The sequence below is a fragment of the Hippocampus comes genome, unplaced genomic scaffold (assembly GCF_001891065.2).
Source record: "Hippocampus comes isolate QL1 unplaced genomic scaffold, H_comes_QL1_v1.1 scaffold339, whole genome shotgun sequence".
Taxonomy (NCBI): Eukaryota; Metazoa; Chordata; class Actinopteri; order Syngnathiformes; family Syngnathidae; genus Hippocampus; species Hippocampus comes.
Window position 1 is genome coordinate 5,471 of NW_017806854.1, and position 19,793 is coordinate 25,263.

Consider the following 19,793-nt stretch of genomic DNA (forward strand, 5'->3'; position numbering starts at 1 on the left):
GTTTTTTTCGCGCTAAAAACGCCTTACTATATTATGTCGTTTTTTTTGTCTAAAAACGCCTTACTATACTATGTCGTTTTTTTCGCGCGCAAAACGCCTTACAATACTATGTCGTTTTTTTCGCGCTAAAAACGCCTTACTATACTATGTCATTTTTTTCGCTTGTTTTCGCGCTAAAAACGCCTTACTATACTATGTCGTTTTTTTCGCGCTAAAAACGCCTTACAATACTATGTCGTTTTTCATCCAACATTCACAGGAAGGCGAAGATTTTGGTTAACAGTGTGAAACAGGGGTAACAGTGTGTCCTCCGTTAACGGTGATTGTCATGCGAAAACATTAAGGGTTTGTTTTTGTCACACTGTGGAAGCGCACGCACGCACGCACGCACACACACACAGGAAGGGCAGAGCTGGAGTCAAACCCTGCACCTCTGCACTGGAAGGGTGACGCGCTCGCCAGTCGACCACCAGGGCCGCCCACCTGTGACTGATTTTTCTGCAGTTTTCCTCGAAAGCACTTTCCAGTGACTGTCATGTGAAACTTTTGATGGGAGGAAATCCACGCAAGTAAGGCGGAGCTGGAATCGAATCCTGCACCTCTGCACTGGAAAGGCGACACGCTCGCCAGTCGACCACCAGGCCTCCATGGGGTTTCTCCTGGTACTGTGGTTTCCTTCCAACTGTTGCAACTCATCAGCGGCGGAAGGAGTTTCCACTGCATGATTTCCTTGATTAGATTCCCCCAGGGTGGCCCACAGAGGGAAGCCACAAACTGTGGCTTTAGCTGCTCATCAAACAACAGGAGCGCTGTCCTATTTTTACAGCAATGAAGCACTCCGTCTCACGCGTCTCGACTGCGCAAGCATGACAAGGTTCACTTGCTCCTAATTACCTCTCCTTTTACACAGTGTGTTCACATCTCAGCGGGAGCTTTCGTTGCAGTCGGCACATTATAAAACACGTTATGCAACTCAATCGGTTGCACTTTAAGTGGTGCGACTTTGTTTTTCTAAACAGCTCGTCCCACATTACAAAACCAAAGTTTGACATGACTCCCTTTCATCTGTATCTGGGATGTCATTTTGTCTCAAGACCAAGGATCACTTTTTGTACATCTTTCTTTTTTTTTTTTTTTGTCTTGTTGCTATACGGCTGTCATTTTTCCATCATTTGCCCCTGTAGAATCTGGTGATAAACTTGAAATCAATCAATCAATTAGTCAAATAAATCCCAAGCTGGATAGACCTGCTGATGGACAGTCATCTGCTCTCCACTGTCATTGTTCCCACCAGAAAGCAATGACTTCATGAAATTAGGCACAGACTTCCCTGAAGGAAGAGAAAGAAGAGCTTAGCCTTCAAAACAAGAAGAAAACAATAAGTACAATTTTGGAAAGATAATTTCGTAAGTCGCACCCGTTTCTGCATTCAGACTGTGCGATACGGCGCTGGGCATCGTGCGCCTGGACTCAGGAGAAGCAGCTGAGAGGTTCTGGTGACTCTCCCAACCCTGCACAGTTATATGCACGCACACACACACACACACACACACACACACACACACACACACACACACACACACACACACACACCCACCATCTGTGTTTTAAGATTAAAGACTTGGTCCTGTCCACATTTCACAACTCAACAATGACGTTTCCATGGTGACATTCAATGGTCACATTTTTGTCCACTTACAGCAAGAGTTGAGCGCTCTGAATAAAACGAGTCCGTCACTTTCATTGATTGAAACAGTTTTATTTTCCCAAATGTGCGGCTTAAAATTAATGAGGACAGAGTTCTTCGTCTTTTTTTGTGAAGAAGGTTGCGCAGTCTAATTCTCCTCCGTCTCCCCCTCAAGCAACCATTCAAGGTCCCATCTGGGGTGACAAATTGTCTTGTCCAGGGAAACCAAGACAACAAGTATTATAAAAAATTAGATTTATTTGAAAAAAACATGGAGACACCGTTCACAGATCTTTCAAGGGAGCCTTCTCTCTCTCCGCGTCTTATCTTGTTGGGAGGTGGTGAAGGCCAGCGCAATCAGCATTTTGAGCAGCTACACAGAGTACAGACTGGTGCAACTTTGCTTATCCGCAAAGTAAGTGGTCAGCATTCAAAGGTACGGTCAGCATTCAATAGTACGAAGAGTTACTTCCATTTAGCGCTGTTATATGTCAAATTCCCATGACACTACCACCCCATTTTCCATGTATTAAATGTTTATGATCATACACAAATTCACAACAACAAAGATACAATGCCGTGAAAAAGTATTTGCCCTCTTCTTGATTCGCCTTATGTTTTGTGCATGTCAGTCAGAAACACAAAGGTTTCAAATCATCAGAAAGGATCAGAAAGGTTTGGATTTTTTTCTTTTTGTGCCTTGAATTGTCAGTGGAAAACAGCATTTTGTATTACCTTGGGTTGTCCGAGTGATAATATTGGTTTGATGAATGGAAACCTGTGTGTGATACATAGGTGGGGGAAAAAAAATAAAATAAATCGGCAGAGGGGGTGGGAGGCTTTTTTTCACGGCACTGTACAAGATGAAGCAGAAGTAGTTTGCCTCTCACCTTGAAGTCACACAGTTTATGAGTTGAAGAGAACACATCCAGATTGCCGGCTGAGAGCTGGGCGGAGAATTTCAGAAGCAGCATGTAGTAGAGTGTTAGCAAGAGCAGTGAGGGCCAACGGTGGGGAGAACAACATTGGGGCCGCTAAGATGTTAGTCACCCGGGGTCGTGTTAGCAGGAAATACTATCGTTCACTTACCCGGTGTACATTTGGGGAGCTGAGGCAGCGTCTGGGAGCTGCTTTACCTCGGACCGCGAGTTGCTCCCTCACTGTTACCTCCTAGACATAGATGTTAAATTGGGGGGGTGGGGGAGCACATTTCTATGGTGTCTATTCAATGAATGGACCAACCTGTCGTAGTCTGTCAAGGGTGAGGATGTTCTCCACAGCCAGGACACTGCGCAGGTATTTCTCAATAGCTGCCTCACTGTTGCCTGACTGGTCATCTTCTGCGCTGGCGGCCAATCGGGCCAGCATCTCTCGGTCTTCTGGTCCGTGAAAATCCTGCGGGAGCAAGGATGCCAATCAGTTAAATGAAAAGTAATGTTTAAGGGAATTATCACCACTTTGGGTTTTATTTGGGACAGAAAAAAAAAAGATGATCTGATCGGCCGTTATTATTGAATACGGTGTCAATGTTTCGGAACAAACACATACTGCATTGATTTCCACTAAAACCATGCCGATTGCATCATCACGGTACTGTACCATCAAGCTTAAATTATCGATTAGTGTGCTGCCTGGGGAAAAAAAAACGTAAAAAATAGCTCAAGTTGTAGGCAGCCCTCCCTCATCTCGCGCACATTTTAGGAACGAGCAATATGCATTTTGATTTGCTCAGTTTGTATTGAGGTCAGCAAAAAAAAAAAAAAAATAGATACCACTTGGGTCGACGAAGTAAAAACGGTGTTTCCACAACTGCACTGCAGTCGTTTGTAGATTTGTGGTGACGAATATTCTGGGTCGATATAAAATGGTATAATCCAGACACTTACTCCTGGTATGTTTGAGACGATTTCAAAGGTGACACCACATCGTGGGATGGTGCTGCGCTGGGACATCCTCTTCAGAAGGCTCTGGGCAAAACCCTACATCAGAAACACAAATACCGTATTTTCCGCACTTAAAGGCGCACTGGATTATGAGGCGCACTTTCAATGAATGGCCTATTTTGTAATTTTTTTTTTTATATATTGGACGCACTGGATTATAAAACGCAATTTTTCTACAATGCATCCACTAGATGGAGCTACGCTCCTTCCGTTCGACTCGAGAGGCGTTCATGACCGCCTCCAAAAAACGTAAATCATTACTTCAATGAAGCCACGAAAATTTAAAATAATGCATCAAAACAGATAATCAAGCGAGGTAATCAAAAAATAAATTCTATAGCCCCTCCTACAGAATTTATTTTCGCATTTCCTTGAGCGCGGCACCAACAGAACGATCAGATGTCAGTAAAATGTAGGAGACTGGACTGTCTCAGAAGTGTTTCTTATTTATTCCTTTGTTGTGTACTGTATTCACAGTACACATTCTGTAGCCCCCACCCCTACAGAATTTATTTTGTGATTTCCTTGCTTGATTTTCTATTTTGATGCATTATTTTCAATTTTCGTAGTTTCATTAAAGGAATCGTTAATTTACGTTTGGATTGATCGGAACACATAACAAAGATCACCTTTTTCCCAGTGACATTAACACAGATGCGTTTCCTCAGGACCAGCTGCATGTGGGCAGGGTGGCTCAACTGGACCACGACGCGGATAGTCAGGTAGACCCTCTGCTCACCAGATGCCACGCGGCTGAGCTCAGGACACTCATGTACTGTTGAGTCCCAGGATGCCTCCACTTTGACCTACACCACAAAAGAGAACATTTACAACACATGAAATATTTTCATTCAAATATTAACTTAGCCCGTTACTCCTACTCTTCAAACATATTGGAAAAAAAGTTTAATAGTTTTGCACAACAGAACCGGTGCACGTCGACTTACTTGAGAATCGTCGTGTTTGACAATGTGAAGGTCAAAGAAGTCATCCTCATCTTCCCCAGCGAGATATGCATCGATCCCCCCGGCGAGAGGGGCTGAGAGGGTCGACTGGAAATCATCAGCTGCAGATCGAAACATTAAGATGAGAATTCACCATCAATTGAGCCATAAGAAGTGTTACAAGAATTGCAGACCAAATACCACTGAGATCCAGAAACAGGACAGGAATGTGTGTTTCCATTCCAGGCACAGGAACTCTGGAAGGAAAAAGCCTCATTGTTTGGTTGACTTGAAAAAAAAACGCTAGATGATTCAGCGGGACTGGACACAAACCCGCACTGGCACACGCACTTTTCAACTGGTGCTCCAGGAATGCCACTGCCAGCTGACGGCACCAAAACAGCATTGCGTTCTTCGGTGAGCGTCAGGCGGCATTCAAGCAGCTGGGACTCCCGCTCCAAATCGTCCTCCGACTTATCTGTGTTAACATGCTCAGGTGTAACAGATGAAACGAGTGTAGCAGATGAAATCACGGTTTGGTCATGAAGGAGGGAAGATAATGATGCTGTTTCTCACTGGAACTGGAAATGTACTGTCTAACCATGATAATACAATATTATAGAAACAAATACAAATAACTGGAGCCTAGCCCAGCTATCAGAAAAAGAGTTGTGCTGTTTGCTGGTAGTAGAAGTGGGAAGATGTCTTTAAATTTGCACGGTAAAATGGTGGATTGTTTTGATACACGTGTACCTGGTTTGGACACTATTTTCTGTAACTGCTGGTCTAGGTACTCCTGTCGCTGAGTGAGCGTGGCCAGCCACTGTTCCCTCATTCTCTCCAAATCCAATTCCTTTGCATAAACACACCAAAAGTGACCTTTTGATGGTCTGCTCACCAAGAAAAAAATACTTTCAGAGGTTGGCCAAATACTTGAGCTAATCTGTTCGCGCAAACATTGAGCATTTACCTGGTAGCTGTCCATTTCTTCATCTCGAGCCTGAAAAACATTTTTAGATCAATAATTTGATATAAATAATCAACGGTGGAAGGGCAGATGAAAGGGAAATCGGTTGACATCTTACTCAAGATCAACACACTTGGAGAAAAAACAAAGTGTTAATACTACACTATTAATATTGTCATCTCGCCTTACCAGCAGTGAGTCCCTGCCTTTTGGTGTATTTTGAACCTTGACATCTCCAATGGACACAGAGAGGATTGTCATGCAGATAAGCGGCATTGTGCCAGAGTCTGGCACGGGGTGCAACTCCACCTGGACTCGACGAGACTGACCCTGTGAAAGGAAAGTTTCTAAAACAGTTGTCTTTGGATAATGAGCATGAAAAACATGTCTGACATGAGTTTTTGGACACCAAATTATTGCAGGCAAACCTGCAAAAACAAACCAAAACAAAAAACCCCACACCTGTTTGAGCTGAAAGATCCCTCCAGTGCGTACGTCCTTAGCAGGAAGAATTTCGACGGGTGTGAATTGCCCTGCATCATTCAGCTCCATTAGCTGAACCCACAGCTCCACCCGCCGAGTCACCTCGCTCCACCTGCCAAGATTGGGGGTGGGGAGTAAAAGAATTTGCAGCACTCTGAACAAAGGTGATCCTCTACCCAGTCATTTTCTACTGTCTGACCTAATCAGGGTAACGCGAGGGCAAGGGGCAGGGTACAATCTGGATTTGTGCCCTTCAATTAACCTGACATGCATGTTTTTTTAGAATACGGGAAGGTCCTGGCCAAGAATGGAACCCCCGGAAGCTGTCAGGTATGAGGCAGGTGTGCAAAACACATCATCCCTCGTACCGCCTCACAATGCATGTATGCAGATATGTGGAAAATAAGATTCAGTTCTACCTTCCAGTGTAATACTGGGCCTCTCAAAACGATTTCTTAATAAAAGTAATATTTGTGTGAGTGTAAACCTTTCTCTGAGTGAACGGGTTTTAGCTTGAATTACTCCGAGGTCCCACAGTGCCAGGTTCCGCCGATGATTGTGCTGTTTGTGGCCGTACACTTCGATAGCCACCGCACCCTCAGATAAATATTCCAAAAAGTCCTCTGACACGGGCACTGACAACTCCTTCAAAAAAAAAAAAAAAAAACAACCATTTCATCAAGAAGCTCCAATTACATTAGTCATTGTGAATCATGAAGAAACACCTCGCAGCTGTCAAAAACAACTGTGCACTGAGGATCTTTGGAAGCAGATGGCGAAGGGGCCCGCGCCATTTCTGGAGGGATGAACACAGACTCCGTCTGCCCACAAAAGTGATACTGGCAGAAGACGAAGTTAGACAGGTGACGAGGAAGTCCGGTAGCCTGGAGGATTTTCACCTGAGGCGACAGCAAAACAGCCTGTTTCCCTTTGCTCCTTTCCAACCAACGCATCAAGACAAGTTCTCAAGTTCTCACCACGCAGTTCAGTTGACGCTCCTGTGCGTCTCCGTCCGAGTTACTTTGTAGTGAGCCTGCTTCCTCTGAGCTTTCCGTCCCTCGCCATACCTCCACATGAAGCCGGCCCGCCACCTGAAAAACAAACATAACGTACGGCAGCTTTTGTTACGGCACCCCATTTTAATATGTCTACCTGGAAACTAAGACTTTGAAGAACACACAGACAGGAAGCAATGTCCTACCTCTCCCTTCTGGTTGATTATGGGAACTGCGTATTGTAGTTTTACGTCATAGAACAGACATGCCAGGAAAACATTGGCCACCCCAATCAGACTGTGGTTCTCCTGCTCATCAAAAAAGGGGTCGGCCCGTTTGAAATATGACCGCATCACCTGTGTTAAACGACAGAAGAATAATCCACATGACTCAAAATGGGCACGTCAAATGAATTCAGAGATGTGTTTCTTTATACACGTTTGAAGACTGAGAACCACGACAGCGTGCTGTTAGCTAGCTTGCTAAGGCTACAGACGAAAATATGCATCTTCCCTGGTCGCCACAATTTACAGAACGGCACGGTGTCGTCACTTTCAATTTTGAATTCCAAATGACATGTGGTTGGTCCCCTCCGGAGATTTTGCAAAGGCGATTCACTCATCCGACTCACAGGGTTGTCTTCATCAAAGTCTTTCCATTCTTGGTAGAGATCCCTCATGTCCACCAGCCTGTTCTCCATCTTCTCCATTGCCCAAATCTGCTTGCCTCTCCCTTTACGACGAACCTGAATGGCCGGCTCGCTCAGCACCACGTCACGCTATTTAAGAGGGGAAAAAAAAAAGTGAAAGTTACTCTACGATGCAAAACTGTGCACCATCACATGACATTGCTCCTTTGAGGCATTTATTTCAACAAATAAGACCTCATCATCATACCTTCCTGTTGGCATCCAGATTGGCAGCTGGTATCTGCAGAGTAACCAGGTACTCAGTCCTTTTGCTGAGTTCCTCTGCAATGAAGGAGGCCTCCTGAGCCAAAAGGTTGGCACGAACGATCTGTTCTTTGAGACGTCGAAGGCTTCGCGTAATCATAGCCTCTCTTGATGACAAGCGCATACCACATACATGGATTTTATTTCCAAAAATAATCATGAATTCATTGATAAACTGAACACAGATGCGTAAAAAGGAGGTCTCACCTATCCTCACTCCAGCGCCGCATACGTTTGTGGGAGACCGGAGACGTTCCAATGACAGCAGCACTATTGGGCAAACCCGACAAGTCGAGGAGATGCGGAGATCTCTCGGGGCTGAGCCGCAGACGAAGCTGCTGCAGCTCCTGCTCATACATTTGCCTCTGGCGCTCCAGGGCGCAGCGTTTCTCCTCCTCATGCTGCCTCTCAAGGGTCTGTAACACTGACTGCAAGGGGTCTGAAGAGGTGCAAAGACGGAGAGATTATCAATCACTTCATGTACCATGGCACGGTCCGACAATTGCTTAACTCGGACCACAGTGCGTTGCGCTACATCAAAGGCTTTAAGCATCTTGAATTGAATAAGTTACCATTGGCTGTCCGTGTGAAGTGAAACTGAAATGAGTTGTTTTTTTTTTTTTAAATCAAACAAATAAAAAGGTCATATGAACAATGAAGTGTTTTCACACTGAGGCAAATTGATGAACAAGCCCAGCAGTGTCACTCACCATTGCTGGCCATTCCTTTCATCATGACTTCAGCCTGAGCAAACTCGAAGCCCACTTCACTAGAAGCGTCACTGGATGTGTCGACGTCCATCTCCAGATGCTGCGTATCGAAGCAGGGCTTCAAGTGAGCTCTGCCCTCCTCCGGCGGCTCCTCCTGCTTCTCCTCACCCACCGTATGGACCAAATGCTTGGGCAAGTTGATCCTGTTGGAGCGCAAAGTTCAAAAACAGGAAGTAAGATAAAGCATAAAATGTCATGCTAATGCTTAGTGTACAGTATATAAATTACGTTTAAACATGATTTTAACAAAACTATACATACACACACACACACTAGTAGGTCAGTCAAACCTGAAGAAATGGTTGTTTCCCCACAAGATCCGATCTCCATGATGAAGGTGCACAGGTCCGGCGACCGCAGTGCCATTCACCCACGTCCTTCATTGAGAACATGACCAACTAACACGTTAGTTCAAAAGGAAGCGTTTTGAGGGTGGACTGCGGTACACCTCCAAACAAATTCTGGGAGTCAATTGCTGCATCCTCAAAGGAGATCACACTGGCAGAAAGTGCACTTAAAATTTCAATCAATAATACTTCCACAGAATAACATACCGAGTACATACCGAGCATTGCGGTGAGGTGTGAGCACCACGCCGTCGTTTTGCGTGACATCGATGATGCAGTGCTCGGCTTGGATGGCCATCCCACACAGCTGGATGTCCTGTGATTTGGACGAGCCCACACGCGTATGTTCCTGCATATGAAGCAAAGCGAAAAAGAGAGACTTCAGAAAGTCACTTCCACAACACAGGTTATGATTCATGGTTATAGTTTGGCTGTGCCTGCGTGGGCCCGGCACCTTTAGGTAGTAGACGAGCAGCTCGTTGAGGGCAGGGTCAGCATTCAAGTTCACCAGGAAGCACTTGTCATCCACTACCCTGATGCCAGACGACTGCAGGGAAATGCCCAAACTCTCCAGCTGCCTCTGACGCTCCTGCAGAAGAAAAGAATTCTGCATTATGATCCAGACAAATTATGCTGAATGAAATGCATTTCATTGGATGAGGTGTTATTGGGATAAAAATTTCTGGGCAATTAGTGGCTGAGGGTTGATTACTTGCGCAATAGACTCGGTTTTCCTGAGTTTCTCCTCCCAAGTCACGGTCATCTCTTGGATTAGTTTCTCGGACTCTTCCAGTCGCTCCTTCAGTTCCGGGGCCTTCATAGACTGAAAGCAATACCATTTGATTTCACTTGAATATATTTTACTGATTATAACCCGTCAGGGGGAAATTATGATGCTGTATATACACATGGACAAAATTACTGACACGATAAATAAATACATTAAAAAATATGAAAGGCATCAACATGTCTGCCTCATTTTGTTGCATAACATTTCAAGGCAATGGGACAAATTCTGTAATTTGCCACGAATTTTGAATATTGCTGTGTCAATATCAAAACATTTGAGTTGCAAAAATGTGTTTTTCGCTTCAAACAGCATAGAAGACCTCAGCCTCTGTGAGCTGCTCCCTCAGTTTCTCGACTTCCTCTCGCAGTTCTCTGATAATTCTGGCATTGGGGTCTTCGTTGACCACAGCGTGGTTGACGATGCTTTTGGCCCGGTCGGCGTAACGCAGGGTGGACAGAGTCTCGTCATAATTGTCCGCCGCTGGGCTGATGGTGGCCACCATGGCTGTGCGGCTGTTCCCTCCCAAACTGTCCTGCAGTTACAGACATCACGTCAGCAACATCGGTGGCAACATTTATGAATCAAATATGTAAAATTAATATCTTAAACTGCAAAGAACTAATTTTGCAAACTGATACAAAAAAAAACACACACAACAATTAAACCAAGCAGTGACACTGAAATGCTTAAATCAATGCATAAAATGCATCAACTGAAAATGGGTTGTGTTATGGGATAAAAATTTTGAAGGAAAATCTAAACATCAGACTTTGAAAAGAAGTAAATGAGTACCTTGAGCAGCCATGTGAGCACCGAGTCCCTATAGGGAACAAATTTGCTCCTGTTCTTCCCTGCCCCCTGATCCGCCAAGGCTGAGATAACCAAGCCCAATGTGCTGAGAGATCTGGAGGCAGGCGAGACGGATTGGGGAGAGGAGCACCACGTGAACAATTTTTCTGGAAAAGCCGTCCAGTTAGACTGACCTTGAGTAACGAAACTTCCAAATACTACAAAGTTTGAACTCAATGCAGATGAGATCATTCACGCTACGATTATACGTGGCACTGTTATATCAGTTCTCTCACTTGTTGATGTTGCTGCCTTCTTTCAGTCTTTCACCAGCTGCCCCAGTCTTGGCTGCACGCTCACTGCCTGCCAGGTCCACCAGACTAAGCTTGCTTACCTTCTCTCCACTTGTCTAAAGTGAAGACACAAACTGTACAAATAACCCTTCAAGCATTTGAAAAAGGAAATCAAGCTCACGTACAATATTGGGCAACCAGAAATGAGCTTCTCTATATTCATGGGCAAAGCGAGATGGAGGAAGTGCTGGCAAGCTAACTTGTTGGTTTTGCCGAGCGCATGCGTCTCACCCCTGACTGCAGGTCCACGAGAGTGTGAGTGAGGATGATGTTAAACACAGCGTGTGATCTGCTGCTCTCTTCATTCATATTTGTGGAGGCCACCGTACGAGATTTATTTCCCTCCGACATCAGCGATTCAATGTCCTGCCAAAATCAGGAGAAACAATGGTCACTTTTTCGCATGTCTTCAGAAAACCAACATGCATTTGTAAGCAGACTTAAACAAAGCATCTGTTCCAAGTGCTAACGGCCACTATACCTTGTAGCTAGCCACAGCCAGACGTGATAGGCCATCAACATAAGGTCCCAAAACGTTGTGCTCCCTTACTCTCAGCGTTTGACGGCTTCTACAAATACAAACGTATGGTATCATTAAGGGCTCCTGCTTTCCAAATACACTGTACCATCAAAATCACATACATAGATATATACAACCAACACCGCCTTGATTGGCTTGGTCCGTGTGTCACACGCACACACTAATGCAAAAAACATCCATCCATCCATCCATTTTCTAATCCGTTTATCCTCAGGAGGGACGCGGGCGTGCCAGAGCCTATCCCAGCTGTCTTCGGGCAGTAGGCGGGATACACCCAGAACCGGTTGCCAGTCACTCACAAGGCAAGCACAGACAATCGACCATTCACGCTGCCAATCACACATTAGGGACAATTTAGAGTGCTCCACGAACCTGCCGTGCAAGTTTTTGAAACGCGGCAGGAAACCGGACTACCCGGAGAAAACCCACGCAGGCACGGGGAGAACATGCAAACTCCACACAGGAAGGCCGGAGCCGGAATTGAACCCTGCACCTCTGCACTATGTGCAATGTTCAATCAATAGTCTTTGAAAAGATTTGGTGTACGCGTACTGGACACGAGTCATTGGTTTTCCTCACCCTTTAGGGTCGAGCAGGTCTCGGACTTTTTCATTGTAAATCTCCATGTAGGAGACTTCCACAGTGAAGCTCTCTCCCTCTCCAGCTTCCCGCATGGTCCTGGAGAACAAGGAGCTGCAGAGGCGAGGGATCAAACCAGGCTGCTCTGCTGAGCCCATCATGGTGTAAGACTTCCCGGAGCCTGAAAATGGACAGGTAGTGTCAACAGTTCACATTTGAGGCACGAGGCCCTCCACCAATCAAAGAAATGTACTTCATGTCAACCGGTATTTTGTGCCATTTTGTTTTGATGTTTGGGAAAATTTACCTTGCAGCCGCGACATCATATCTCAAGATAATTTTAACGGCAATGTGGTGGAACTGGAGAAAGGTATTTCGTTGATTTCGTGCAATGCTCTCCAAAATGTTCCATTGTGAAAAGCACCGGCGCTAAAGCACAAAACCTTTTAAACGGTCATCACCACTTGCATTTTTCTCCTCTAATTTTGCAAGAACAAAAATAATAGGAATCATAACGTTCGCTCATGGGTCATAAAGTACCTTACTTACCTGTTTGCCCATAGGCAAAGATGCAGGCATTGTAACCCATGAAGGCGTTGTCTAGTAAACTCTCCCCAAGGCACTGGAACACTACTTCTTGACCTGTAAACACATAAAGGAACAAATAAAGTGGAAAATTGATGCAAGTTGTCCTTCACCTTCAAGTTAATCTCAAAGGCAACGGGGGGACTCACTACAATCATTGTTGAGCAATTATTTTTCCCAGAGAATGTGGCTGAATTCTTATTGTTATCTAATGATACAAAGATGGCTGAAAATAGCCATGTTCTATTTTCAACCTTTTATTCTTATTTTTTGTTGTTTACGCGTGACTACATCCTAGCAGTAAGAGAGTCCATTTATTTCCCTCACTCCATAAATAGTTCAGAGCTCAGCCAACATTCTGTGATGAGGTCGGTATTCGAACTGAGTCATCAAGCACACAAGCTAAAAACGGCACAGAGTCTGATAAAAAGCAAACCTGCAAACTTGTCTTTCTGGGATTCATCCATGGACCAGAAACAGTGATCATAAGCAAACACCTGAGGAAGAACAAGCCGTTATGGAAGGGATTATTATTTCCAGAGCTATTTAGTGCAGGGGTGTCCAAGCTATGGCCCGGGGCCAAGTTTGGACACCCCCAACTTAGTGTATTGAAAACAAAAGATGATGTGACATATTTTAATTCAAGACTAACCTTTGCCTGATTCCTAAGGGAAAAGAGATTGGAAAAATTAGCACTCACATTTATTTAAATTAACTATCAAACAAAATGTAATAAAATGTACAGTGCGTAGGTGAGAGCAAGAACACGTGTAAATTATTCATTGCGTGGGACCACAAAATAGACATAAGCAAAAATGTGACTGTTATCCAGGCAGATGCTATTACGATGTTATTTAGATTTACATGGATTTTCAACCTGGAATTTGAGTTGGAAACTTTGTATGTGTTTGTTGCCAGCGGTTAAGACATTGATGGCTCTGTGCTGGCTTATTAACATAAATATAAGATGTATAAAATATGAACCACAAATTGCAATTACAAAAAAAAAAAAAAACAACGACCATTTTTGAGCAGGTACATGTCATTTCATTATCTCATAGCACCTACTATCCAAAGCATCAACACGGTAGTCACACGGGAGCAAATTTGGAATCCATTAAAACCTGAGTTTCAATTTCAAAGATTCATGAATTGAGATTGTTGGCAAGAATGCAACCTTGTATCCCCCATACTCGTATGATCAAATGCCAGCATGCTGGGTTAATTTTATTGTCTATCCGTAACATAAAATTGTTCATTGATGCTACATATATTTTTTTACATTATTGAAATGAGAGATAGGCTGTGATTCCAAATTTATATTTTCACAGACATGACTAGTGAACATGGCTGTGTCCTCTTTTAAAAGTTTGTATCTTGTACAAACTTGTCAAGAAATTTAAAAATATTGTCTTGTACATGTGAAACTGTTTGGGACATGTTTGTTTGACATTACCAGTTCTGTTTGAAGAAGAAAAAAAAACTGCAAATGGCATCAATTATTTTTATAACATTACTATTTAAAACTTAAAGCACGATCTCCAACAGCAGATTCGATTTGACTTTGCAAGAGCACCTGATAAATTGGGCAGGGAGTGGTGTACATTAGACACATTGTGCACAACGGTGGGGGGGGGGGCTGTCTTCAAGCAAGCAGACATATCAATTAGGCTTTTGAAAAAAAAGACTGCTGAAGTAGTCATGGCCACACATGGGCTGAAACAAGGCCTCACTGTGGGAGATTTGCTGGCCCGTGAAAGAGCAACATTAAGTCCTGTCCTCTCCTGGGCTGGCAAGGACATTCCTAAGATAACTGGCAGCGAATCCCAGCTCCAAGGAGTCACTAAAATGGAGGGGAGGAGGAAGGTAAGGCTGACTAACCAAGTGTAGGCATGCTCTGTAGGATGACAGCATACACAAGATGCACAGCAACTTTCAAGTTGGGAAATGATAAACATTGTGATAAAATCAACAGCCAAGAGTTATTATCAAAAGCAAACAGAGATAAGGGAGAAGAATTACACTCCCATTTCTAGTACACTTGTCCTCAAGGGATGATAAACATAACCAAACTTCAAGGGCAGCTAAAAACACCGACCATTTTTGAGCAGGTACATGTCATTTCATTATCTCATAGCACCTACTCTCCAAAGCATCAACACGGTAGTCATACAGGAGCAAATTTGGAATCCATTAAAACCTGAGTTTCAATTTCAAAGATTCATGAATTGAGATTGTTGGCAAGAATGCAACCTTGTATCCCCCATACTCGTATGATCAGATTCGATTTGACTTTGCAAGAGCACCTGATATATTGGGCAGGGAGTGGTGTACATTAGACACATTGTGTGCACAACGGTGGGGGGGACTGTCTTCAAGCAAGCAGACATATCAATTAGGCTTTTGAAAAAAAGACTGCTGAAGTAGTCATGGCCACACATGGGCTGAAACAAGGCCTCACTGTGGGAGATTTGCTGGCCCGTGAAAGAGCAACATTAAGTCCTGTCCTCTCCTGGGCTGGCAAGGACATTCCTAAGATAACTGGCAGCGAATCCCAGCTCCAAGGAGTCACTAAAATGGAGGGGAGGAGGAAGGTAAGGCTGACTAACCAAGTGTAGGCATGCTCTGTAGGATGACAGCATACACAAGATGCACAGCAACTTTCAAGTTGGGAAATGATAAACATTGTGATAAAATCAACAGCCAAGAGTTATTATCAAAAGCAAACAGAGATAAGGGAGAAGAATTACACTCCCATTTCTAGTACACTTGTCCTCAAGGGATGATAAACATAACCAAACTTCAAGGGCAGCTTTCAGAATCCGGCACACTCATCCCCCCGCCCAAAAAAAAAAATCATAATCTGTGAAAGAATGCGCATGTATGGTCACTGGCATTACAGTAGGTGGTCTCCCAAGTTATGAGAGCAGTAACAAGGGTTCATTAATCTCTCCCGTCTAGAGGGTCTGACGGAACTTGCTATATTGGTGGCTTGCCGTGGATACCTCGGGTGGTGCAATATATTAACATCCATCCCCCGAGGCTTACGCAGCAACTCGGCTCAAGCTGTCAGGCAACAAGCTGACAAAGCACAAACCTCGGAAATGCGGCGAGTCAGTGACTTGCCTTACAACCAAGGCATCTGCTGGACACACATTTTGCTCACAATGACAAAATGACATGCTAATTAGGTCCATTCAATGTTTTGATGAAAATCTTGCTTTTCTCTTTCTGTATGACCCTTTGTGGAAGTCTGTCCCTGTGTTAAAGAGAGCTGGTAAAACCTGTTCAGATTATGCCTAAAGGGGAATACACGTGGCTGAAGCATGTCAGGGCAGAAGCGACACACTGACACACAAAAAATGTTTAGCATGGCTATGTACGCAGGGAGCATCTAAAAAAATGGGCTTTCACAAAAAACACATACTTGCCAGTTTGGATTATGTGGACTTTCAAAAAAAAAAAAACTAATTCAAACGGTGATCAGATCCATATACCTTATTTTCTGCACTAAAAGGTGCACTAGATTATGAGGCGCACCTTCAATGAATGGCCTATTTTGTAATATATTTCAAAATTGGACGCACTGCTTTATAAGACGCAATCTACAATGCATCCACTAGACGGAGCTACGCTCCTTACGTTAGACTCGAGAGGCGTTCATGACCACCTCCGAAAAACGTAAATTAACGATTACTTCAATGAAGCTACGAAAATTTAAAATAATGCATCAAAACAAAATAATCAAGCGAGGAAATCACAAAATAAATTCTACAGCCTCCCTACAGAATTTATTTTGGCATTTCCTTGAGCTCCAACAGAATGATCAGATATCAGTAAAATGTAGGAGACTGGACTGTCTCAGAAGTGTTTGTTATTTATTCCTTTGTTGTGTGCTGTATTCACAAACGAGGAAATCACAAAATAAATTCTGTTTGGGGGGGGGGCTACAGAATTTATTTTGTGATTTCCTTGCTTGATTTTCTGTTTTGATGCAAGATTTTAAATTTTCGTAGTTTCATCGAAGGAATCGTTAATTTACGTTTTTCGGAGGCGGTCATGAACGCCTCTCTAGTTGAACGGAAGAAGAGAAGGCACGGATTCGGACAAAGGCTACAACCTGTATTTGTTGAGACTGTGAAAACCATTAATAAAGTGTGCGTTTTTAAAAAAAACAACACCACAGCTCTCCTTTTATCTGAGCTGCAACAAAAACTTATTTAATAAAGCAGTGACACAGTTCACTGAACCAACAGCAAGTTATAACATTGTAAGCATTTCTCCAGCAAGGAGCCAGCTTGGGGTCGACATATTACCGTAATGACCATACACAAGGCACACCAGATTTTAAGGCACGCTGTGACCTTTTAAGAAAATGGAAGACTTTTTGGTACGCCTTATAGTGCGGAAAATACAGTAATTTCTTTGTCTTAAATTAAGAGCACAGAACTTGTTTCTATTCTTTCTTTTCAAACAAGACTGGGCAGTAAGCGACACACCCTTTGTAAAGAGATGCATGATTTAGGAAGGACGTGTAGGTGGGGGATAGGAGTCTCCTCCACCAAACATTGGCTGCTAACCAGACAAGCTCGTTACAGCCTGTCCAGTATATGCTCTGCTACCAGTGCAGAGAACAAGATGAATTCCTTTGGTATTAATAATATGTGCACAGAACTAACCAACAGCTGCATAACTTAAAATGAAAACAATATACATACTTGCATTAATTTACCGCACCCCAGCCCTGTTTTTAAAGAATGGCAGTTGAACAAGCTTATAAATTCAAATTATATGTCATTATTCATGTAAAAATGAAGCCTATGTAGTTGCCTCCAAATTTAGGTGACAAGTTACAATCTTGCATCAAAACCTCTATTGAGTACAACGAACAACTTAACAAATAGTTCTCTGATGTCAAAGAAACACCTTCAAGAAATGTTGCACATTGCTTGGTGCTATTAATAAAGAAGACACTTCCTGTGGGCTGCCTGTCAAAATCAAATGTCAAGTCAAAAGTCAAAAAGTACAAACGTATTGCGCCAAGTAGAATCAAATTGTTCATAATACAAACATGTAAAATAGACCATACAAATATGGCAGATAAGTGTTTAAACAGTGAGGTTTATGCTCAAAAGAAAAGTCTAATGAATGGAATACACTAAGAAAACAAACCCTCAAAAAAAGTCAAAATTGGAGATATTTGATCCAAATAAAAATGTGACGCATGTTCACATTTCCAAAAAATCTTTGGCGATGAACAATTACAAATTCTTGTTCCGTGTCCACTGTGTCAATATTAAATCTTGCATTCAAACAAATTAATTTAAATTAAATTGTGTTTCACTTACCGGGGGTCTCCTTTGCTCAAAGCTGCAATGGCAGGATTCAATATTGTCTGGTTCCCTTCCATTTCTACCACACATTTTGCCGTGAGGTCTTTTTCTGGAGAGATGAATATTGAACATTTTAAAACAGGGACAAAATATGATTGTCTTTTGACAATAACGCGGCTTACAACATCAGCTGCCCATTGCATGAGGTCAAAAGTCATAAATTTCCACAGTAGCCATGAGCACGACTCTGAGATTTCAACAACAGGTGCCGACCAGGTATAGGAATAAAATCTAAATATTCTTAAAGTGTGCCTTCAAGATATCTTTCTCCAGACCACCTTATATACATACACAGGATGTAGTGTATCGCCCCTTCTACATTCTGTACTTGCATGAATTTCCATTCAGTCACCCTGGCACACCTTTTTGTTTTTCTTCCAAAAAGCAAATCTCTCAATATAAACGAACAGGGTTAAAGAGTCTGAAATGCCCACTGGAGCTGGACAGAATTATTAAAAGCCTGGGTCTAAAGGGCAACTTAAAACCATTAATACATGGTGACTAGCTGTGTGACCTTTTCTCTCACCTCTTCTGCTCATTGGTCGCACACGAACTGCGACCTTAACGTTGGAGTCATTGAGCTTGTTGTCATCCATTGTGCTGTCTGACCAATGGGACAAAAAAAAAGTTAATTTGCGCAAATTATGAAACCCCAATGGAATTTTTGAAGACTTGGAAGGCCACAGAGCAGGTACACGCTTGCAATCTTCTCTGTATGTCAAATCACCGAGACGCAGTTAAAAAAAAACGACAAATCACACCCCACGACAGAAAGTAATCAAATAAAAGCTTCACTTCAATTTGAGGTGTACAACTAAAGACTTACCGTGTGAAAGTGCGCCGTTCAACAGTCACCGACGTCCCCTTTCAGTTAGCCAATGACGCTAACGAGAGCTGACTGACAGAAAGGAAACTATTTTTAAACATAGTTCAGTTGAAAGAAACGGACTGTCTTGTTCAATCAGACCTCGGTTTATATTTGCTGGTTTTACAAGAGTCACTTACGGTGGTCCAGGGGGGCATTGCGTGGGTTCATCCACCTGTTTGTTGTATTTCCTGAAAGTTGCCGTAGAGATCCGTCAAGCCATGTCACCTCGCTGCTCAAGGATTTACTAGGGTGAGATTTCGCCCACGAACAAGTTGCCAGTCGGCATCTGATCTGTAAGCCACCTGTTCAGTAGCACGTGGACGACTTCACAGCAGCTAGGTCGCTCCCTATGCTATACAAGTCTTTTATTTACCTTCTCAACGACGCTCTGTGAGAAACAAGACACTCGTCGTCGTAAAAAAAAAAAAAAAAAAAAAAAAAAAAAAAAACACAAAGTGGGAAAATTTTTTACATTTTTTCAAGCCGGCGACGATTTTGAAATTCTCTAACTAGACGGCTGATTAGCAATATGCACACCAGCGGCCGTGAGTGGTAAAATACTGTATCGGGGGTGTGCAAATCAGGTGCCGCCGTCCTGCCTGTTTTCCAGCTACCTCGGCTGCAACACGCCTGATTCATTTCTTTCCCCACTGTTCAAGACAAGTGCAATGATTGATAAGTACTGTATCCGCGTCCTGTTCTGTTCTTACTTTTTAAAGATTGTAATTGAATGTGGCCATCCCATTTTTTTATTTTTCTTCGACCATTCAATAGTTTCCAAAATATGAGTGTTTTATTGCGTGCGTG

At 43.2% G+C, this 19,793-nt stretch overlaps 1 protein-coding gene across 5 annotated transcripts; it reads right to left on the reverse strand.

Annotated features, from left to right (window-relative positions):
* Positions 1-694: 694 nt before the first annotated feature.
* On the reverse strand, positions 695-19,347 carry LOC109508123 (kinesin-like protein KIF13B). Of its 5 annotated transcripts, none has more exons than XM_019857969.1 (39): positions 19,124-19,347; positions 18,945-19,012; positions 18,645-18,722; positions 18,074-18,167; positions 13,378-13,390; positions 13,162-13,222; positions 12,690-12,782; positions 12,141-12,321; positions 11,502-11,589; positions 11,252-11,386; positions 10,964-11,076; positions 10,671-10,782; positions 10,198-10,410; positions 9,801-9,911; positions 9,543-9,677; positions 9,307-9,437; positions 9,032-9,118; positions 8,682-8,884; positions 8,179-8,410; positions 7,916-8,078; positions 7,651-7,797; positions 7,226-7,375; positions 7,002-7,115; positions 6,750-6,923; positions 6,512-6,669; positions 6,004-6,136; positions 5,731-5,871; positions 5,545-5,574; positions 5,328-5,427; positions 4,926-5,052; positions 4,776-4,831; positions 4,578-4,696; positions 4,260-4,436; positions 3,574-3,666; positions 2,930-3,082; positions 2,777-2,857; positions 2,578-2,634; positions 1,418-1,511; positions 695-1,330 (listed from the first exon to the last, which is right to left on the reverse strand). In XM_019857969.1, exons 3-39 carry the CDS (start codon positions 18,712-18,714, stop codon positions 1,218-1,220), a joined length of 4,452 nt encoding a protein of 1,483 aa, XP_019713528.1. In that variant the 5' UTR covers positions 18,715-18,722; positions 18,945-19,012; positions 19,124-19,347; the 3' UTR covers positions 695-1,217. The 5 variants fall into 5 exon arrangements, with proteins under 5 accessions (XP_019713528.1, XP_019713525.1, XP_019713527.1 ...); XM_019857966.1 differs by having other exon boundaries at positions 18,945-19,016; XM_019857968.1 differs by having other exon boundaries at positions 19,086-19,347.
* Between the last annotated feature and the right edge of the window lie 446 nt (positions 19,348-19,793).

Bases quoted from the DNA above. Each gene is read 5' to 3' on its own strand.
- LOC109508123 (XM_019857969.1), bottom strand. From the start codon at position 18,714: ATGGATGACAACAAGCTCAATGACTCCAACGTTAAGGTCGCAGTTCGT. The intron at 12,322-12,689 runs GTAAGTAAGGTA...GTCCATTTTCAG, and splicing joins CTTTGCCTATGGGCAAACAG to GCTCCGGGAAGTCTTACACC. The intron at 11,077-11,251 runs GTGAGACGCATG...TCTTCACTTTAG, and splicing joins TCGTGGACCTGCAGTCAGGG to ACAAGTGGAGAGAAGGTAAG.